Consider the following 10,935-nt stretch of genomic DNA (forward strand, 5'->3'; position numbering starts at 1 on the left):
GTGACGGCCAGCATATTATGAACCTTTTGACTCATAGTATCTTTTGTTGCATATCATGGTTTTTGTATGAAGAATTTGTTTTTCATTGAAAGTCATCCCATGGTGAAGTATGTTTCTGAAAAGAATGAACACGGCAGCCTTTTCTCTTTTTCTCTTACTTTCTTTCCATCTCATTTGCGAACAAGACCAAATATATAACATATAAATGTTCTCAAAAACATACAGAGGCTGCAGACAAAAAGAAAATCTCAGACATGCGGCAAAAAAATACTTCTTTGCAAAGCATCAAGAGTCAAAGGCACATCATATTATTGTTGAAGACACTCACAAGCAAGGAACGTCCAACCTATTAGTTACAACTCACAACCCAAACAGAAAAAGTATAACCTTTGTCCCACACAACAAGGGCCTTGAAAGATCATAAAAATTCAAAGAAGGGTATGGTCAACTTATACTTTAAGAAGGGTTGGGGCAACACTAAATTTAACGAGCCAATTCATACAAACAACTCAATGTATGTTGATGTAAATGACTTTGGCATGGGTAAGTACACTGGTAATAATAAAAAACCCAGAAAGAGCCTCTCCTAAAAATATTAAAACTATTTGCTTCCTTCTTTCTATATCAGCCAAGCAGATTAACGATGATATGGCAACACTTAAAAGTTGTGTAAACTTGCAGGCATGATACAGACAAATGAAACGTAATATCTTTAGACATGATACAAAGTTTTCCCCAATTATTAAATTTACTACAACAAAACACTGAAAAGGGACAACGAAACAAACGATTCTCTCAACATCACATACTGATTATAATAATAATAATGAGTGCCATCTTGGTGGCATAACATACAATATAAAAAAAAAATAATTTGATCTGCTCCACAAAAAAAAACAACCCATGTCCAAACATAACATATCTATGTGTGTATCAGCCTGACCTATCTCTCCAAAGTAATAATAATAAAACAAAGAAAAGCTCAACAGACCAGCTCACAAAACACTCGTTATTAACTATACTGACGGTCATTAAAAACGCACCATTTTGGATTGAGCACATTTTGAACTAAAATCTATCCAGTGACATCAATTGAGGTTGACAAATATTCACGGGCAACAGAGGTTACCGATCGCACAAAATTTGAAGTTCCCAGTTCAAATCTATCAATGCGCATGTGCAACATGCAAAAATCCGATGTGTGGACCTCAAACCTAAAATTTGTTTAGCGAGACATACTTTTTGGCTGTTAGGGAGAGATTATATTCACCCATAACAAAAACTGACATTCTTTACTCTGTGTGACGGATTTTTTCTGCGTAAATAATGCCGCGACTTTCCATGAAAGAACGTGAAAGGGCCATTGGAATACCCCAAGACGGAATGACAGCACGGCAAGTTGCCAGGCGCATGAACTGTAGCCACTCGACTGTAATCCGGTGTCTCAAGGAAATCCAGCTACTGGATCTACACCAGATCGGCGACGGAGCGGCCAACCCCAAGTTACCACACCAGCGCGAGACGTCACATTCGCCAATGTCACCTTCGTGACCGTTTCCGGCCGGCACCGGAAACAGGTCTTCAAGTGGTTGGTCGGCGTGGACCAGTATCTGAATGGGCCTTACGACGCCGTTTGCGGGAAGCGTGACTTGCAGCCAGACGCCCGTACGTTGGTCCTGTCCTGACACAGAGGAACTGTCAACAACGTTTGCAGTAGGCCAGGCAGCATTTACAGTTAACGAGAGTCGATTTGCTCTCTCGCATGCTGACGGGAGAAGAAGGGTATGGAGACGCCCTGGCGAGAGCTACGCCAACTGTTGCATGCTAGAGGTCGATAGATGGGGAGGAGGCAGCGTCATGGTATGGGGAGCATCCAGCTACGATTATCGCACACTACTGTACTTCTTCGATCAGCCTGTGAAAGCCACCACGTACCAGCAGGTTTTAAAGAACCACGTCTTGTGTTATTTAGTCAGCATCCAGAGCAACACGACAACGCCCTCCCCCACACCGCTCGAGCCACCACTGCTTTTCTCCAGGCAAACAACATTGATGTCCTGGCTTGGCCATCACTGTCTCCTGACATGGCACCAATTGAGCAGGTGTCGGACGAGCTTGGCCGCCGTTTGTCCCGTGGAAAACCTATACACAATCTCTAAGAGCTGAGGAGTTCTTTGACAAATGAGTGGGTACAGATTCCACAGGTGTTCTTTCAGACTTTTGTCAATTCCACGAGAAGACGCTACCAATCCTGTACACTGTATTCAGGCCAATGGAGGACATACACGATACTAAAGCAAGTGTTAAAAACTCAATTTACCTCTCTGATTTTTGAAAAATGACTTTTGTTACTTCATGTTGTTGTGCTCGCGGTGTCATTTGACCTTTTCATTTAATATCAGCTGTGAATGTTCACAAAATGACCATAGAATGCAATGGTATATAATATGTTTAAAAAAATAAACACATCACCATTATTTGAATTGTTTTGTAAGTGGTGCGTTTTTAATGACCGTCAGTATAGTTCCTATGATACCTCATTCAGTTCACTTCCACAAGCTGATCAGCAACCCCTGATATATTCTTTTCTATATGATAAACTGACCATTGGGCCATAAATTTCTGGATAAAGGTTGTTTCACGCTCATATGACCTTATGCAGTTGCGATCGCCATAAAACCCTGTACTAAAATACTAAACAAAAGGTTGTTTTCAAAAGCAGTTATTTTGTCATTCTAATCCTAAGTACACGTCAGTTGTAAATGTTGTCACTGCAATAACAAAATAGCATAACTAGGAGGGGTGCCAAACTGCAACTAGCATTTTATTTTGTTTGGTTATACTATACATATGTTTAAGTAAAATCGAAAGAAAAATGCACTGGTAGTCACAAAAGAAACATGGCTACCAAGTTTTACCATTATTACATGATAAATAGTCTAGAAAAACAATTTTTTCCTTTTCTCTCAGAAGTAGAAAAGAGATTTGCCATTTTCCTAGTACAGTGACCATGTTTTACAACCATATTTTCCAGATCAATACAACAGCAGCCTCATCAAAACAGTGAAAATGATTCGGGGAGGCAGTGGGGGGGGGAGACAGGCACATTGGCAGTGCAACTGAGGAGAGTGACACATTGACAGTGCAACTGGAGCTGAATGGGATCGGAGGAGAAAGATGCGGAAGATAAAAACATTCCCCTCCCCACACCAGACAAAGATATACACAGCTTCGGCGAGCAAGGCAGAGGGCTGAACTACTACACCAGACAATTGTTTATTCTAATACGACAAAACTGAATTCTAAACATAAGGAAAAGATAGGGTATGTGATCTTATGCTTTGTTTATACGAAAGGAGCAAAAAAACCCCCAAAACAACCAACACAACAAAAAACTTGCATGGGTTAGACCAGACACACAGTTATGTTTAAAGCGCACACAAGATTACAACAGATTATAAAAACAATGAATGGGAGTTGAGGTGAGATAGGAAGATCCTTTCACATGCGCGGTGAACTTTAGTCGAGCAAACCAAGCTAGGTAAATGCAGACAATGACAGCCTTAAAAGAAACTAAATTATAGGCATACAACTACACCAAGCGAAAACCAGACACCAAAATAGTCGAATATGAGTAAAAAGCTTGCCATACTACTCAGTCCGTGGGTGAGGGGCAATTTGAAGTCGCGGACCAAGGAAGCCCTGCCTTCTTGCCAGCCTGCACCAGACCGTCGTACATTTCGTCGCGGTTTATTATGGCTCCAAAAATGTACGACTGTTGACGGGGAATCAACATACACAAGAAGTCAGTGAAAGATTATAGAAATATTCCTCACGGTCATGATCAGCCCAGTGGAAAGTTTTACAAAGGAGTGAGTAATGACCTTTTAAAAATATGCACACATGTATGCATGTGTGTAAATGTGAGCTTTTTTCAGGAGTGAATAAAAAAGAACACGGGTGGGTAAGCAATGACTTACAAGTGTCATTGTTCATGTCAGTATGATTAACACAACAGTTCTGTTTTCTTTCTCTAGCTCATGGAAAAAGTTCTACCTCAGGACAGCCTAAGTTGTAACTCTTTGCTGTAGAAAAGATACATTCCCTGTATGCTTTGTTGAGACTTAGGACTTCCAAAGTAACAATAAGAGATAAATTATTGTGACCAAAATTAAGTACCCCTTTTCAATTTGTACCAAATTTATAAACAGGTCGCAGATAGGCCTAAACAACAAATGTTATGAACGGACAACAACAGCATTGCAAATGCACTATCATTTCGATCTGAATTTGTATTGTAGTTAAGATATTCCTCAAGTATTAACATAACCAAACACAGTTTACATTTCAGCATTTCAGTTCCAATATCACCTCTCATGCTATCAGAGAATAACGAAGCAGTCTCTAAATGTTGCACAGTCGTATGGACTGCACACTAAATCATACACCTAGCAGGTACATGAAGCATAACACAGGTGTCTAAAACCGTATCTTAACAAGAGTCAAAGGCTTCCCTCTATCATCAGCTTCTAGCTAGGCACCTACAACTTCTACATGCTCGGCAAATAGTTAAGAGGTGTGCACACGGCGCAGCCCAGCCAAAATCAAGAGAAATGACCAGTGAGCCATGACTTTCATTGAAACCGAAATCCCCAGAGAACTGCTGTTTCTCTACGAGTTTCGTTATCAACTGATGCTTTTTCACCATTTTCAATGTCGACGAGCCACATCCTGTGCACACCCCAGAAGGCGGGAGGAAAGAGCAAAGGCAGGCAGAGGTGAAGGCAAGGTGTAGTGTGGCAGGGCAAAGCATCAGAGAGCCACAGTTCAAAACTAACCTTTTCATTCCCAACCACAACAATCTCAATAGCCATTCCTCCACCGGGCATCCAGGAATACGGTCTGGCCTGGATGAAGAAACAAGCAGAAAGAAAAACATTAGAATTTGTACCAGTCTGCCAAGAGGCATGGTGCTTACCTCACACACCAAAGAACCTTGCTCAACACCTGATTCCTGCAAACATGGGCAGGGGATGACTAGGGTTTTTTCTCAGACTCAGAGAATCCCATGGTAGATGGAATGGAGTACATAGCCCTTTATGAAAAGGATGAAAAACTTCAAAGTCTCATGTGTACAATGTGTGAAACAAAGACCCCAGCCAAAATCAGTTGTCCTGGCAAAATTCTACATCAACATCTTTCTGAAATAAAAAATGAAGAGAACCTATTAAAATGTATATGACACATTTCAGAAACCCATTTGTGTTGTGGGGGTTGAGGAACCTACAGTTTTATTACCCCTAAGAAAAGAAACAGGAAGAGGACAAGCGGAAGAAAAAGAACTCTTTATGTCCAAAATGAAATGACTTAGGTCTAACTACAAAAGAAAGCAAAGAAATTGTACAAAAGTATTAATGATAAACTTGTTTGTTTTAGTAGAGGTTTACGACGTTCGCAACTGCGTAAGTTCATATGAGCGCCACAGTCATAATCTCTTTAGTTGTACTTGATATATTATGAGAAATAGGAGACATGATGATTCTATTCACCTTTTCCAACCTGGCAATGTCAGCGAGAGGAATGACGATGTTCTTTGGCGAAGGCACTTTGGTCCTCTCAAAGCACAGGAAACTACATGGGAGAACAGAGAAAGAAAGACATACATTTTCTGACACACTGTTAACTATTTCCCAAAAGTGAGCCCCAAAATGAGGCTTGTGTGACCCATACTTTATGGCAGAGAGTTGCATTTAGTGGCTTGAAAAAATTCTCAGAATCTCTTCCACTCCAGTTCTTCAGATTCACACAAAAGAACTATTTAATGATGGATTTCTTTTTTCTTTGAATTTCCTGATTCATTTCCTTGAATTTTGAATTGGAACACATGTAGGAGTCGCAAAACAAATCAGAAGACCCTTTTTTCTTGATCATAGTAAGAAATGACAAATGGCTACCAAAATGGCTTGGTCACAGTAAGGAAAATGGTCTACGAGGATTGAATTTCAGGACAACCTGGCATCTATGCAAAAGAAAAAGTTATCGAAATTGACTCCAAATAGGTCTTAACAAAGCTATCAGAGCAAATAAAACAGTAACTATCTACAATAGTAACATTATATTAACAATATTTTTCACACTAGTATGCTGAAGTCAAGGAATGGCTTGAGCTTGAATGTATACAAAATATGACGGTAATTTGAATTTTCTAGTAGGTCTGTTGCTTCAAAGGCAATTAACGTTGTCTCTAAGCACCAATAACAAATTGAAACACTGACCTATGCGTGAGATAGAGCCTTCCATTCTTGAACGCCGCAGTGAGAGATTTTTCTCTGTTGATTAGAGTGCATCGTCGCCCACTGTGCCAACCTGGAAGATGGATCAGGGAAAAGGTCTACCGAGCGCCAAGTACATGTGGCTCTCTCATCTCAGAACTACTGCAGCCTACAGGACCTGTGCATCTGAGCTCCAGTGCACTGAATGCTTGATATACATCGCCATACCTTGAAATGTGCATTTAGTGTAAAAAAGGGTACAGATGGTCAAGCTCAACTGAGTCCTTGGGTCAAGCATGTTTTAAAAAACGTGGAGAAAAAAATAGAAATAACTAGAGAGAAAAAGAGTACTCATTTTTTACAAATAATTTATACTTAACAACTCCCAAACTAGCTTCCAGGAAAGACAATTCATGTTCCCTGATGTGCTCTAGATGCAACCTCTTGCATATATTGGAAGACAGTCATCTATATAACTGTCCGGTTGTTGTCACCCGGAGTTTACTAATTAATGTGAATACATATATGTAGTGCGTTCTTCTGTGTCTAGGTACTGGGTCAGATAGGTATCGTGTTATTATTTGATTAAATGAATTTCATGTCACGTAAACACTAGAGTGACTTTAAGTGTGTTTAACCTAACTTGAGATCTACTCTTATCCTTCCCACAACAGATGAGGAGAGAACACTTTACAGACATACTCAGCCACTGAAGTGAAACTGCAATTACTATTTAATGGCATTGGACCTTTGTGAATGCCCTACCTGACTGAATCAAGAACAATGCCATGAACCTGCTACGAACAGACAAATATAATAATAATAATAATATATAACATTTATATAGCGCATTTCCAAAAAAAGTAGCTCAATGCGCTTTATATTGGAATACCCATTTTCAAAATCTTTCTTACTACTTCCTTTCTTCTCATGCAATATATATTTATGCACACTCACACACACACGCACACTGTCTATTTTCATTCAGACATAGGCACAGAACAACTATAATAAAAATAACGCTAAAAGCTTGTGAAGGATATGCCTGTAGGAACAGAAAATGCATAAGATGTTTATTGAAGCGATCAAGTGTTCTTGGTTTTTTTGTTTTTTTTTGTAAAGTGTTTTACGGCGCTCTTTACAACAAAAAAAACCAAAAAAAAACCAAGAACACTTGATCGCTTCAATAAACATCTTATGCATTTTCTGTTCCTACAGGCATGTTTTGTCTTAGTTCCAAGGGTAATCTGTTCCACATAAATGATCTCACACAGATCTCTCTCCATGTCCCCCACCTACCTGGCAAAGGGCACTCAGATTCTGGGAGAGAGAAGAGCTCACAGAATGTGCGGTCATCCATGGACACATGGTCACTTTTAGAGTCCAGGTGTGGGTCAACTTTCTCCTGACCACTGGGCAGAATGTACTGGGGAAATCATGATGGAAGAGAAGTTTAGATAGAGTGCTTTGCTCGTTAGCCATTGAGTGGAAAGGGTTCACAGATTTGCAAGTAAAATTTTTAAAAAAGGCAATTGGACACAGCTTAAAAAGGGGACCAATGACAGAGTGTAAAAGTTTGAAACTGCTTATCACTTTATGTATTAGAGTTACATGTATGTCATAACGAAAAACAAATCTCCTTATATGGAAAAACAAAGAAGCCTTTTCAACAACCCCTTCCTCTTAAACACAGAGGAACTGCTGTATCGACACATCATATCTCACTGACAATAAAGTTCTTTAAAAAAAAAAGGTCCTGCATCAGAGAAAAGAAGGACAAGAAGCATTTATGTTCAAAGGTTAATCCTTGGCAACGACAGGTCAATTCATATGCCAAAAGCTACATTAAACATCCTTGAGTTCAAGTAATGTTTCTTAATTTCTTCTGGATCAATTTCTTATTCTAAATATATATGCTGTATAAATTTTAAAAAAAATTGATGCTGCCATTTTTTTCAGTCAACACAAAAATAGAAAGGAACAAAGTTTTAAAGAAAGAAAAAGTATAATGCACTGATACGGGAATCCTCAAATAAAAAAAACCAAAATCTCTTATAGCCTAAGAAGTTAGTACAGGTAAAGTAAATATTCTGTCTCGAACTGACAGTATGTTCTCATGGTAATTCCATGTTTACCTTATCCATTTCACTCTTAACATATCTGCGTTCAAACTCCAAATCAGTCGGTAGCTCCTGCCACATGCGGTAGGTGGAGTCATATTTTCTCTTCACACGTGGGAATCGGTTGAAGATGTAGTCAATGATGAACAGCTTGATGCCCAGGTACAGACCTGTGTTGGACGGACATAACAAAATAGAGACGAGACACAAATTCATTTTAATCAGTAACAAAACATTGCCTCACACCTCGAGTACTATGTTCTTGCACTACAGTGAAGTCTTCTAAAACCAAACACGGTTATCTGACAATAGTGGTAAACTGAAAGAAAATTAAATCCCAGATTTTTTTTTTTTCTATTTGAAGAACTCCTCTAAACGGAAAACCAAGCTAGACCTTATAAAATCTGGCCCTCCTGCAGATTTCGATTGAAGTGGACTCCACTGTATATTTTACTTGGTAGCTATTGACTTATCTTACAGCTGAGCTATGTCAGAAATATCATTTATCCATAATCTTTTGACTCTTTACTGCAAGTGATGGGTTGCAGTCATTGCTACCACAATTCATTGTTGACCACAAAATGATATTTTATTTCACCAACTGACCAATTTAGCACACTGAAACAATAAATAAGCGATTGGTGAATCTGATTAGAAATGGGTGAAAAATGTAGTGCAAGTACAATTTCAACAATTAATCAGGCACCAGAATTTCTATCTCAAAGTTGCAAAGAAGATCTCTGCACATTGGCAAGAATTAGGAGATTCAGACAAAAGTTTATTGTTTGTAACTCTGAACTCCAACAACCTAACAAAAATCAATAAGAAACCACAGCTTTATTTCTGTATCAAGAAAAATTCACAAATAAAGCAAAACAATATTTACAAATCATTTAAAAATGTGCGGAACTAGGAGAACAGATATCAATTAACACATATTCAGACCTCTCTGCCACAAACAAAAAGAGACTAACCATCCCAAATTGACAAAACGTTTACTAACCAGCGTAGAAGAAGAGCAGTGGGGTGGGAAGGATGCAGGAGGTGATAAACGCAGCAGTGACCATGATCAACAACTGGCGACTTGCCTCTGGGTGACGCCACGTCAGCATACTGACGACGCAGGAGAGAATACAATAATATAACATCATACTGACACAAACAACTCTTCTTTGAAATAACATTTTCAGTGGACTCAAAGAATGGAATGGTGAGAGTATTAAAAAAACACCAAACAGACAAAAATGCATGAATGAACTAAATACCCACCACCACTGAATGGACATTACGGATGCAACTTGAAGACCTGGACTTTGCAGATGATCTTACTTTACTTTCACATAGTCACCAAAGGATAAAGGAGAAAATTCCAGCATGGGCTGATAAAGGCTGATATTGATAAAATATGGACTCCCCCTCCCCCAAAACATTCTAGGAATACAATGCAATTGTATGATTGTAGAAAGAACCAAAAAAAAATCATACACATCACTACATGATATAAAATCAAAAGCTTGTACTTTTGTAGAATCAATGTTTGAGGGTTGGTGGGGCACCTCAGGTCTATTTTGGCTATTACAGGGCCTAGAGTGGTCATATTTGCGGTGGGACATCATGTGTTATTGGGAATTTGAAATCAATAGTTCAAAAAGTATATTGTGAATCGGTTGCTATGGAAACGGTGGCCATATTGGATTTTGTATACCTTTTTCAATCCCATTTTATTCCCTTATTTATTAACTGATTTACTTCTAATTTGGTATACCAACAGTAAATATGTAGCTCTTAAATTTGTTGAATTTATGATATATGCTTTAGTTTTTATTTTATGACACTTACAATTGGGTTGTTGCAAAAAAAGTGAAAAAAATGGAAAATTCATGCTTTCTAAGCCCATAGATGAAAAACTACTCCATTGATAAAAAATTCAACAAGCCAAAATTTAGAACTCTGCATTGTTCGTATCCTGTGAAAGTTACATTGAAATTGAATGAACAAGAAAAAAAAAAGAAAAAAATGGGATAATGTGTGAAAAAATAGAATTGTGAGAAAACAGCCGATACAGGTTAGAATAGGCTGGAAAACATGTGCTTTCGCAGAAAAACCTGATAAAACCCCACAGCTTTAGGGTGTCTCAAGGCTTACATACATTTCTGGATATTGTTCAGGAAATATCCAGATACTATAATATGTAATAACCCCAATTTGTATAATTTGACCCCAAAACACGATTTCTAGGTGCCTCACCAGCACTTAACATAACAAAGAGTTGTCAAAAGCAGTCCACATAGGCTGGTTATACACACAAATAAAACAAGATGGAATCAAGAAAGCAAATACACAAATTAAACAAAACTAAGGAAAGTAAAATTGAATGTGACAGTGATGAAGTGACAAAAACTGTAACCCAGGTTGCAATACCTTTTGATCTTTTCCAGACTGTCAGCAACTTCTCCGAGAAAGTTTTGGACTTTCCTTGCCACCTGCATGACCAGGTTTAATTTGTCTGACATTCCCATGTCTTTCTCCTCCGATTCCTTGGG

At 38.6% G+C, this 10,935-nt stretch overlaps 1 protein-coding gene across 2 annotated transcripts in view; it reads right to left on the reverse strand.

Moving 5' to 3' along the window:
• Positions 1-4,838: 4,838 nt before the first annotated feature.
• Positions 4,839-10,935, reverse strand: part of LOC101853535 (GRAM domain-containing protein 4) — a gene marked incomplete at its 3' end in the record, with an annotated part of 35,579 nt that continues 29,482 nt past the window's right edge. For both annotated transcript variants that reach the window (XM_013080129.2, XM_005094123.2), the window contains 7 exon segments: positions 4,839-4,907; positions 5,550-5,631; positions 6,276-6,366; positions 7,572-7,698; positions 8,408-8,562; positions 9,396-9,505; positions 10,814-10,929. In XM_013080129.2, coding sequence (XP_012935583.1) covers positions 4,839-4,907; positions 5,550-5,631; positions 6,276-6,366; positions 7,572-7,698; positions 8,408-8,562; positions 9,396-9,505; positions 10,814-10,929 — 750 coding nt within the window.

This window comes from Aplysia californica, unplaced genomic scaffold, assembly GCF_000002075.1.
Source record: "Aplysia californica isolate F4 #8 unplaced genomic scaffold, AplCal3.0 scaffold00075, whole genome shotgun sequence".
NCBI lineage: Eukaryota > Metazoa > Mollusca > Gastropoda > Aplysiida > Aplysiidae > Aplysia > Aplysia californica.